Source organism: Nanorana parkeri, unplaced genomic scaffold, assembly GCF_000935625.1.
Source record: "Nanorana parkeri isolate BGI_ZX_2015 unplaced genomic scaffold, ASM93562v1 scaffold323, whole genome shotgun sequence".
Classification (NCBI taxonomy): domain Eukaryota; kingdom Metazoa; phylum Chordata; class Amphibia; order Anura; family Dicroglossidae; genus Nanorana; species Nanorana parkeri.
In genome coordinates, this window is record NW_017306591.1 from 388,349 (window position 1) to 400,525 (window position 12,177).

General features: G+C 45.8%; 1 protein-coding gene across 4 annotated transcripts in view; it reads right to left on the reverse strand.

The window, feature by feature from the left end:
* Window positions 1–7,726: 7,726 nt before the first annotated feature.
* PAX7 (paired box 7) overlaps window positions 7,727–12,177 on the reverse strand; it is a 111,005-nt gene continuing 106,554 nt past the window's right edge. For all 4 annotated transcript variants that reach the window (XM_018558179.1, XM_018558177.1, XM_018558178.1 and 1 more), the window contains exon 9: window positions 7,727–8,002. In XM_018558179.1, the coding sequence (XP_018413681.1) occupies window positions 7,887–8,002 (116 nt within the window). In that variant the 3' untranslated portion in view covers window positions 7,727–7,886. The remainder of the gene's footprint in view (window positions 8,003–12,177) is intronic.

A 12,177-nucleotide genomic window follows, 5' to 3' on the forward strand; every position in this document is an offset into this window, starting at 1 on the left:
GGGGGGGTGCTTTAACTGAATAAAAGGAGTATTGTGATCCTGTAAAGAGAACCTGTCATGGCTGTAAAAGAACCAACAATACCTCTGAGGTGCGGGTACTTTGTAGTTGCTTCACCTTCTGGGTCATTGCCGAGCCACGATAGCTCACTGACTACTCTCCAAGTCGATACAAACCCCGCCCACTTCCGGCAACAAGTCATCTACCTCGTCCTTCAAATGCCAAACCCTTATTGGCTAGCAGAGATGCCATATGACAGGTAATGGTAGAAGGGGCGGGGCTTAGGGCCCTTCATACTATGGCCTTGTAGTAATGTGCGCGTGTTACCTTGTGCTTTACCCTAACGCACCTTGCCAATGGATGTGCACCACAGCGTGCTGCCAAATAATGCATGCGCCATTTATTGCATTGCAAAATACATTGCGGTGACACCGCCTCCCACCAATGCAACCATAACCCTCAGTCATTAAAAGGAACCTGTCATGACAGAACCATCAGAGCACCATTTTTGAAAGTGAAAGCTCTGCAGGCCTTGACTAGGCATGCAGCCAGTGAAGTCCCAGACACATACCAGGATGACAGTAGCTGGCTGCAAACAATATATAGGTTATATATAGAGAACCCCAACACATCGTTGATGTTTACAAGACCAACATATTTTAATAAATGGCCCCCTAAAAAAGGCTCAGCCCGTACCTCATCCAAAACCAACTTCCCCCTCAGCCATTGAAACCAATGGTATTGCCGTAGTGCATTCTGGGACAGGTGGTCTTGAAGAACCCTCAGTTCAAGCGCCCAGCGTTGCTATAGAACTACATCTCCCGGGAGGCGTTGGGAAAAGAAACGTCAGGTGACTCAGCGGCGTCCAGTCAAGCGTAGCGAAAACCAGCCTCCGCGCGGTGTCCGTGGTAACGGAGGGCGTGGCCGCCATGCGAAGAGGGGGGGTGTCTAGAGCGGGCAGAGGGCGTGGCCGCTCTGGTTGGCAAAAGTCGACGTGGAGGGCGTGGCCGATCAGTGCGGAGGAAGACGGGGTTGGCGGGAAAAGCTGTCTGAGGTGAATTCCGTCGACTGAGAGGACATGTGCCAGTTTACCTCAGCGGAAGTGAACAGCGTTGATGGTGAATGGATTTATCTATATCTGACCATAACTGTTAATTATCAAATGTCTAATTAACCCCTTGAGGTGAATTTATAAAAGGTGTCTAAATAAGTCATGATTGTAATACAGTGCCATTACAATTCTGCTCTGTTATTGCTATGTGCAGCTTTTATTTATTGCAGGTATTTATATTGTGTCATCTGTTTATTCATAGCAGTCCTTGCCCCCTAAGGAGCTTACAATCTAAAGGCTCCCTTGGCAACGGTCACTATGCCCCGCCCCTAAAGCTGATGTCATACAAACCCCATCCATCCGCCATGTGACAACTCCAGGCTGGCGACATGCTTTTTATTGGAAGGTGAGTATGTGGGGGGGGGGGAGACATTAAAGCGGCCCATCCGTGGGTCCCCGACTACACACACGCAAAGGCCTCAAAAAGCAATTTGTAATCAAACCGTTCACCAAAAGAAACCCGGATTTTGAAAATGAATGTGTGACTTCAGCGCAGCGAACGGTTTGTTTACAAATGGCGGTTTGAAGCATTGAAGGTTGGGCAAAATAGTGAACTTGTGTGCCATGGAAGGCCCGCTCTGAAGTGAACCTGTGTGCCATGGAAGGCCCGCCCTGAAGTGAACCTGTGTGCCATGAAAGGCCCGCCCTGAAGTGAACCTGTGTGCCATGGAAGGCCCGCCCTGAAGTGAACCTGTGTGCCATGGAAGGCCCGCCCTGAAGTGAGCCTGTGTGCCATGGAAGGCCCGCTCTGAAGTGAACCTGTGTGCCATGGAAGGCCCGCTCTGAAGTGAACCTGTGTGCCATGGAAGGCCCGCTCTGAAGTCAACCTGTGTGCCACGGAAGGCCCGCTCTGAAGTCAACCTGTGTGCCATGGAAGGCCCGCCCTGAAGTCAACCTGTGTGCCATAGTATCTTCTTATACAGGGGTGGGCAACTCCGGCTGTGCTTTAACTACAAATCCAAACATGCCATTAACTCACTCTTGTAATGCCTCATGGGATTTGACTGGTCTTGTCTCCGCCCCCTCCTGTAATAAAGACCGCTCACTGCTGCTCTCTCTCATTGTGCAGGGTGACTGGTCTTGTCTCCGCCCCCTCCTGTAATAAAGACAGCTCACTGCTGCTCTCTCTCATTGTGCAGGGTGACTGGTCTTGTCTCCACCCCCTCCTGTAATAACGACCGCTCACTGCTGCTCTCTCACCTTGTGCAGGGTGACTGGTCTTGTCTCCGCCCCCTCCTGTAATAAAGACAGCTCACTGCTGCTCTCTCTCCGTGTGCAGGGTGACTGGTCTTGTCTCCGCCCCCTCCTGTAATAAAGACCGCTCACTGCTGCTCTCTCTCCTTGTGCAGGGTGACTGGTCTTGTCTCCACCCCCTCCTGTAATAAAGACCGTTCACTGCTGCTCTCTCACCTTGTGCAGGGTGACTGGTCTTGTCCCCGCCCCCTCCTGTAATAAATACCAGTCACTGCTGCTCTACTGTACTAGCAGTAGATATATGTAAATAAGAAGGAGACTTTAATACCACTTTAGGCTTTGAAATTGAAAGATAGAAGCTGATTCGTTACCATGAACAGCTGCTCCAGATTCTGTCTGTTCTACTCTAAATAAATTCCCCCGTATAATGTTTTGTTTTTTGTTTTTTTTATGTATTTTCTTCTGTTCAGGTGCAGAGCTAAAATCCTGTCCACACCCGGCTTTCCTAATCATCTGGCGGCACTGTGACCCCCCCAGATATCCCGCACCATGGGGGTAAGACTAAACCTACTGCAAGAAGTGGTGCAACATGTCAGCAAGTTGTGTCCATGGTATCATGTCCTTGTGTGTCCAGGAAGAAGGTAGCAGAGACGGCGTACAGACCCGCAGAGGTCCAAACCAAGGTATGTGATATCAACTGCAGACAGTCACAGAGCATCTACACTGTGTGGCCGGATTATTATGACCCCTCCCCCATCAGTACTTGGTTGGGCCGCCTGGTGACTCCACGAGATGGTGAAAGGTGAGGAATCTGACACGGCACTGTTGCCCTTCTGTGGTCTTGTACCAGTCTTGCCCCTCCCCCGTTCTGCCCTAACATTGACTAGTCGCTGACGGCCACAATTCGCACGTTCAGACCCAGATTTTCGGCTGACAGTCCGGTCTTTAAACACTTTAACAATGAGCCCCTCTTGAACATTTAACGAATTCTGCTGTTTTGCTGATACTCGCTCCATGGCTCCGAGCGCCAACAATCATCCCGCGTTCCAAGGCTGTTACATCGCGTTGTTTCCCCGAATCTTCCCAATCACTTCTACTGTCGTGGTAACCAACCCGCTTCCCTATTTAGAATGGTCCGGCCCTCTAGCAACTTCAGCAGCCACTCAGTGTATATAATAATCCGGCCACTCGGTGTATATAATAATCCGGCCACTCAGTGTATAAGCCAACACATGGGGATAAGGATTCTTATTTAGGAAAAAGAAATGACAGTTGTTTTAGGGGGGGGATTTGTCAGTGACAGTCACATGGCTACAATAAAGATCCTTATCCTCGGGTTAAAGCGTTGCAAGCCAAGCTTCTTGAGGCTGAATTGAAAAAACCTTTAACACAAGGATGAGGACCATTATTTTAGTCATGTGACTGTCATTTTCAAATCTCCTTGGACCCCGTTGTAAAGAACAGTCACTTATTTAGAATAAGTTATCTTACTCCTGGTTTGTGTGAGCTGACGCCGTGCATTCTGAAGAAACAAGTAGCAATCTTTCTTTAAAAAATTCGGACTCCAGAAGGGGCTGTGTAAAGCCCGTGACACGCTGCACACGAAACCGCGCAGAGCGATGCAAAGCTGTCCGGCACGGACAGCTTTGTTAGATAAATCACATTTACCATGTGGCTATATACAGTAAGGTATATTACATCAGCACAGACATCCCGCCCCTTTGGTCAGCTGAGAGGTGGGGAATGCCCCGACTCACAGCTGATTGGACGGAGTACCTATATGGCTTCCATGTTCGATTGACCTCAGGTTCGAACCTGGTTTGGTCCAAAGTCACCAAAGCAGGCGTCCCCATGGGAAGATGTTCCCTCTATTCCTGTCCTGGTGACAACTCACAATATTGGTTTCCCTCCCTGTTTGCTAGAATTCGGGATGAATACATACAGTTTTTGTCGAAAATCAGCACAGAGTATCGCACAGACACAGAAATCACGGCAGCCGATCAAGGTTCCATCTCTTTTAATGCATAACAGCAATGCCTGAGGTACACAAAGAAACATACACAGGCGCAGGTAGTCAACCCCTCCACTGCCATAGAGGTCTCACGCGGGTTGCAGACGTCTTTCAGCAGGGACAAGGATAAAACAAGTACAGGTTTATCATTCTACTCTACTACTTAATATAGTTGAATAAATTATAGTGGGATTATATATACGTATGCACATATATATACATATATATGTACACACTTAACGCGCACACTCGGAGCGACATGGGAATCAGACACAGAAGTGACAGTCAGTTTTTTCTTTTTTTACTTTTTTTTATGGAATGCTATCTAGTGCTAGTTAAGGGGAACCTGGTCGGTGGGATTAGATTCAGGGGGGTGTTTAAAAGCATTTCATATACATAGATAGGAGGGATGCTGCAAGCAAGCACCCCAGATGGTCCCTGTAGTCCGGGAGCTGTGCACCCCACAAATGTCCACTTTGTAGAAATATATGTATCAAAAAAAAAAAGGTAATAATAATCAAGTGTCCGGTCTGTGTGCGTTAGGTGATGACAGCTTCCTCTTCTGATCAAAAGCAACTGGGTGTAGAATGTCGTTGTCATTCACAAGGTTCTCCTCTTCTTATCCTCCCAGCAATGCTGCGTGTAGGAGAATAGAAAGCCGTAGCATGTGACCAACGAGAGTCCGTTGTAAATAAGACATTTTCGTGATGTGGAGCCTCTGCCCCTCAGACCCCCTAATAATCACCACCAGTCCCCTATATCAATATTTCTTTTTTTTTTCTCTTGGAACATAATATATAAATTTTCTGAAGACTTCACATAATTCATATACATCGACATTACTATACATTTCATTGTGAAAACTTTGCATGGTCTTCGACATCGGAATGATTATACTATGTACATTTCTGGAACCAATGGCTCAACTGTGGTGTCAAGGCCTTTTCTTTATAGACCCTTTGGTGCTATGGAATAATATGTCCTTATTTAATGTTGGTCCACCGTGTTCGTTTTTCTGTTGAGTTATATAACGGAATGCCCTGTGAGGAACACCAAAGGTTGTGGAGATCGCTGTAAAAGGCAAAGAAATGTCCTAAAGGCTTTAATATGGAATGTGAAGAAATTATGTGAATGGGAAGCTCATATGTATTAGGAACATTTATATATATCTTATATGACCGGCGGACGATTGTGGGTAACCATCACACCTACATCTGTATGAGCTTATTGGACATCCCATTCCTACATCTATATGAGCTTGTTGGACATCCCATTCCTACATCTGTGTGAGCTTGTTGGACATCCCATTCCTACATCTGTGTGAGCTTATTGGACATCCCATTCCTACATCTGTATGAGCTTGTTGGACATCCCATTCCTACACCTATATGAGCTTGTTGGACATCCCATTCCTACATCTGTGTGAGCTTGTTGGGCATCCCATTCCTACATCTATATGAGCTTGTGTCCAACAATTGTGTCCAATCCCATTCCTACATCAATTGTGTCCAACAATTGTGTCCAATCCCATTCCTACATCTGTATGAGCTTGTTGGACATCCCATTCCTACATCTGTGTGAGCTTGTTGGACATCCCATTCCTACATCTGTGTGAGCTTATTGGACATCCCATTCCTACATCTATATGAGCTTGTTGGACATCCCATTCCTACATCTGTATGATGTTGTTGGACATCCCATTCCAAAACCAAACCATGGGCATTAATTTGGAGTTGCCCCCTTCCCATGGCCATTGATATGGAGTTGCCCCCTTCCCATGACCATTAATATGAAGTTGCCCCCTTCCCATGACCATTAATATGAAGTTGCCCCCTTCCCATGGCCATTAATATGGAGTTGCCCCCTTCCCATGGCCATTAATATGGAGTTGCCTCTTCCCATGGCCATTAATATGGAGTTGCCCCTTCCCATGGCCATTAATATGGAATTGCCATTCCCATGGCTATTAATATGGAATTGTCCCCTTCGCATGGCCATTAATATGGAATTGCTCCCTTCCCATGGCCATTAATATGGAATTGCCCCTTCCCATGGCTATTAATATGGAGTTGCCCCTTTCCCATAGCCATTAAGTTATGGAAGAGCCCCCTTCCTATGGCCATTAATATGGAGTTGCCCCTCCCCATGACCATTAATATAGAATTGCCCCCTCCCCATGACCATTAATATAGAATTGCCCCCTTCCCATGGCCATTAATATGGAATTGCCCCCTTCCCATGGCCATTAATGTGGAGTTGGCCTTCCTTTTGTGGCTATGACGGCCTCTACGTGTGGAAGACTTTCCACAAGATTTGGTAGGGTGTCTATGGGGATCTGTGGCCATTTGTAAGGTCAGGTGCTTATGTTGGATGAGAGGACCTGGCTCAAAATCAGGATTCCAATTCATCCCAAAGGTGTTCACTTGGGTTGAGGTCAGGGCTCTGTGGCGGACACTCGAGTTCATCCACCAAACTGATCACACCATGTCTTTATGGAGCTGGCTTTGTACACAGGGGACAGTCACGGTGGCACAGAAAATGGTCTTCACTAAACCGCAAGGTTGGAAGATCACAACTGTCTACAATGTCTTTGTATGGTGTAGAATTAGCATTAGCCTTCACTGAGGACACCTGATCTCAATCGTTTGGTGGGATGTCCATATATTTTGACCATGAAGTAGGTGTGATGGTCTACAAACTTGTGTCCATATAGTGTGTTAGACAATGTGTAGATGTGATGTTTATTTTTCTTTGCTTAACTCGAGAGAGAGAGACCAGTCATTTTCTTTTAGCAACAATGCTTAAAAGTATTCCATGAAGATGGCAAATTCCGTTTTTCAAGTAGCTATAATAGGGGCACGTCGGCCCTTTCATGGAGACAAGTGAGCACTTCCTATGTTGCCCGTCATCACAGAACTCCTCTTCCTGGTCCGTCTAATCTCGGCTACAATATTTTTAGTCATATCTGGGATTCATTCCTATTCATAAATTTTTTTTTTTTGTCCTCAAAGTTTGTGAAAAGAATTCTCAGTCCTGGTAGTGAAGTGTGGATTCGTTTGGATACACTCCACCGAGTAATCGTTATTCAGTCAGTCATTGCTCCACAATTCCTGATCATGCGAACGTTGCACGTACACCACATAAAGTATGGAATGAATTTCTGGTTATCAGTTACACCAACCAAAAAAAAAGGAGTTTTCTTCTAGATCTGCCATTTAAATGTTCCACATTCTGGGTTGGCATAATGGCAGAGTTGATGCAATCTTGTTTTTGTCCATTTCACAGCCCAAATCGTGCCGCCAATCCAAACCGGCCGCCGGCCGTTTTCTTTCGTTTCAGTGAAGAGGCTTAATATCTTCTGCGCATGCTGGCACCTTCTAGAGTCATGGCGCGGTGCACTCTGAGGATCAGACGCCAGCACGTGTCTGGCTGCGAGCATTGCAAGGTTGAGTGCAGAGTATCGGCATTTATTGATTGGTCCCAGAGGATATGAGAGCAGTGAATGGGCACAAATGTTTAGTGGGAGGTGAACAAAACAGCCCTCTGGCACGGGTCACGATCGCGGGAGCTCTTCAGTACGCTTGTCCAGTCTCGACAGGTAACAGGCCCAAAACAGCTGAGTGTTCGCCGAGCTTCATACGGCGCTGTGTGGACAGGCTGACATTTTTAGCCAAATAGTCGACAGCGGCTAGAAAACAAATCCAAAAATTGATTAGCAAGGAGAAATAAACCCAAAAACTTCCAACTCATCTACCAGACAAATAACTTTAGGATTTGGCTCAGGACTTAATGTATATCAATCATTGAGATGAAGTATGCACAGATACTGTTTTTTCGGTATTGAGTACCGATTTTTTTTTTTCATCAGTTCTCGCCAATACCGATACCGGAAGTCCCATTAAGGAAGCCAGGTGGCGTGTAATGACTCACCCAGGAAGCTGGGCGGCATGTAAAGACTTGCCACCCGGCTTCCGGATTAGCATGGAAGCTGTCTCCATGCTCCCTCGCCACCAGGTGACGAGGAAGTATGGAGCCGGCTTTGTGGCCAATTAGGAGGCCGGGGGGCGGGTAATGACTCGCCGATTGGCTTCCTGATTGGCCAGCTTCTCGACCAATCAGGAAGCCGGGCAGCAAGTCATTACACTGCGCCTGGCTTCCTGATTGGCCGGGAAGCCGGCTCCAACCTCCACCAGGTGAACATCCCGATTGACCAGCTTCTCGACCTATCAGGAAGCTGGGCACCGAGTCATAACCCTACTGAGCGTGGTGTGTCACTGACGGCTTTACACAGACTTGGGTGAATTCAATAAGCCTACACACATCCCTAGTAAGGAGTCATATAAAATAAGGTACCAGAAACTATGCGTGGGCATGCTTCCTGGGCTAGCTAAGAGGTACCTGTCTGTAGTGAAGCATGCATTGTTAAAGGGATGGTGATATTTCCCTTTCCGTCCTATAAAACTAGGAAAGAACAGTAGCATTTCTTCTTCCCAGCATTTCTATGTGCTCATCCTTCTATAGCTGCACTGAAGGCATGTGCTGTATAGAACCATCTAGGGCCGCTGGATTTGAATTGATGAAGTATGAAATGAAACAGAACAGCTTTTATTTTCATCTCACTTATTATTTAACAATTCTTTTTCTGGCAGTGCATATCAATGCTGTACATTACATTCAGGCATAATAATTACCTGTTGTCACTGACAGCAAAAGATGCCCAGGCGTCAGCGGAATAGAGAAGTTTCTGCCAATAAGTAAAGAAATGTGAGGCACCAGTGGCATGTCAGCTGCAGTCCTGGGGGAGGACTTGTCCAGACAAGACTCTTATTAGAGTTGTCATATTCATTACGTTTCTCTTCACGCTTCTGTGTCCCATCAATGTGGGCATCAGATAGAGGAGCGTCTGTGCCAAATGCCCAGCGCAGTCAGTGGATCTGATCAGCTGGGGAATAGCTGCCCCTAAATGGTTTGTGCTTATGCTCAGTCACTGTTGTTATTATTTATATAGCGCCAACATACTAAGCGGCGGAGCGTGAGGTTAGTACATACAGAGGCTATAACAATTGCATCAGCCATTGTAGGACTATACACCTGCAGATATTAGTATTCTGCATAAACCTGTTGTTTCTTACTCAACATATTAAACAAATATTGGGATCTGAAAGCAGGAAGCCAACAGTGTCTGCCCAAACCTCCATTCAGTATGCCAATACTGACTTCTAGATTGGAAGTTAGAGCTCTGGCACCAGCAAGCACGCCTGGTCAGAGGGGAACAGACTATTATTCCCTGAGCAATGTGGCAGAATGGAAGCTACAGGCAGCTATTGTACATTGTACGCCGTGGGCCTGGGGGCTACCAAGGGTGCTATGGAGACCAGTAGAGGGAACTGATGGGACCCTCCAATGCACAGATATCTATCAAATCCCAATATATTAATATGACTATTCCTGCACGCTACACCATTGCCTCTCTTTTATGCTGGGATAGGTGTCAGGTATTCCTCCACTGGAAGCCACTGTTACAACACCTTGACTCTCTACATTTATTATTAGGGATGCACCGATACCAGTATTTCGGTACAGAGTACGATTACCGATAATTTTTTTTGGTACTCGCCGATACCGAATACCGGAAGTCCCATTCAGGAAGCCGGGCAGCATGTGAAGATTCGCCACTATGTAACGAGAAAGCATGGAGCCGGCTTGCTGGCCAATCATGAAAGCCGGGCGCCGTGTAATGACGTGTCACCCAGCTTCCTGATTGGCTAGCTTCCCTACCAATCAGGAAGCTGTGCAGCGTATAATGATGCGCTGCCCGGCTTCCTGATGCAGGAAGTATCGGGCTAGGCATCGGAGCATTTGGGCGAGTACGAGTGCTCGTCCAAATACTCAGTATCAGCACCGATACTAGTATTGGTGCATCCCTATTTATTATTATTATTATTATACAGGATTTATAAAGCGCCAACAGTTTGCACAGCTCTTTACAATATAAGGAAGACATTACAATCGCAATACAATTCAAGACAAGATGGTAAGGAGGGCCCTGCCCCTGAGGGCTTACATTTGTTCCTATTTATATCTTACTTCCAATGTAAAGTATCTGAAGGCTTTCAACATTGCTTTTGTTTTTCAGATCTATTACAAACTATTGTTAAAGGGACTGAAGCCAACATAATATGAAAGCTTTGCTCTTCCATAATACAATGATGTGCCACAAGGTACCTTTTATGCAAATTGAGGTTTCGCTAAACAGATCAGAAGATCCAATGCAAACATCAGCTTTCTAAAAGTCAGTGTTTGCATTGGTTTAGGCATGACCCCCTCCCCACTTCCTCCCAATGTGCTCATGACTGGAGATATATTGCTCAAGCACTGAAGGAGCAATCATGTATGGAGGACTTGCCTCCATTTCCTAAAGGTTGTTTTTTTTCCAAAGGACTCTGGGGCAGTCATGTTGAAGGTATTGTCTGACACTTTGTGGTGCCTACTATGAGGGCACTTACAGAGTTTGTAAACCTAAAGGTAGATTTCATTCTAAATAGCCGTGCCATGTATGATTCTGGAAGGAAAGGCTTCAAGAAATTAGACTTGCCAGATGTGAGTTTTTTTAGGCATATCATCTGCAAGGCTCTTGGGATTCTTTTAGCTCTGGCCTAGAATAATGGTTTCCCTGTCCTTCAGTACACCCGCATGCTGTTATATATTGCACTTTTGTATTAATCTGGTCAAACATTTGCAGTTTGTGGTGATGTTTTTCATCCGTTTGACTGGAATGTCAATCAGAGAAGGTAAAACATCTCTTTTGTGATCGTACTCTGCAGTGTCTCTCTTTTAGTTAGTGGGGTGATTTTTTTTTTTTTTACATTAAATCGTTAAATAAAAGAACACGTATGGCAATGTTCCCAGTTATGAACAAAGATATCCGAAAGCTACGATCAAATGTAATAACAGTATGTTAGCTTTACAGTGCTCTGTAGTTTGACCTTAGCAAATAGCTGATGGTGCTCAGTGATTGTGGACTCTTTGTAACGTCTTGTGATAGAGTCACTTTAAATACGCTTCCTAGCTGCATAGTTTTGGTCTCTGTGCGTCCTATGTACATCTCAGAACTTCTCTCTGCCTTTGCTGGAGCTAGCAGAGTGGACAGAGAATGCCCAAGGCGGACGTCAGAGGGGATTGTGACTATTAATTGCATGTGTGCCCCTAACATGCTCGAGTTGGGAGAAAGGTTATGGTCAGATGAGGAGCAGAGGCGTTGGACCCCTCTCCGGCATCAAGCACATGCTTCTAATTTAGGCTAAAGACATGACTGGGTGTTATGGAGGTGAGCCGGTGACACTGCGTAGGAGTGACTGTAGGCTATTTGGATAGGAGAATGGATTTGGTAATGGCAAATCACAGCACAGCACACGCACCTCTGGAATACACACACGTAGGAAAGAAGCCACCCGCAGTTTAGAGGGTTAGGGGCTCACTACAGCTAAAACTTTTTTCTTAGTTGTGGATAAAGGATTTAACACTTCATCAAGCATTTTAAAGCTGAGGACAATTCTGGAGCTAAAGTAGGGATGCATGCAAGTTTTTACTATGCTGGACCACATGCTTCCATATCAGGGGTGTCACTGGTCCAAGGTGTGTCAGGGTTATGCCATGGCAAGGCATACTTGAGACAGGGGGGCACCCTCGGGCAATTTTTTAAAAGGGGCAGATGACATACTTTTGTGATTGAGCATTACATTATGATTACCCTTTCATAGTGATATGTATGCATGTGCAGTTGGGTTTCAAAGTTTTTATTGGTTTTCCATAGGATTCTGCATGTTTTTAATACCAGTTTTTAACATATATATATATATATAT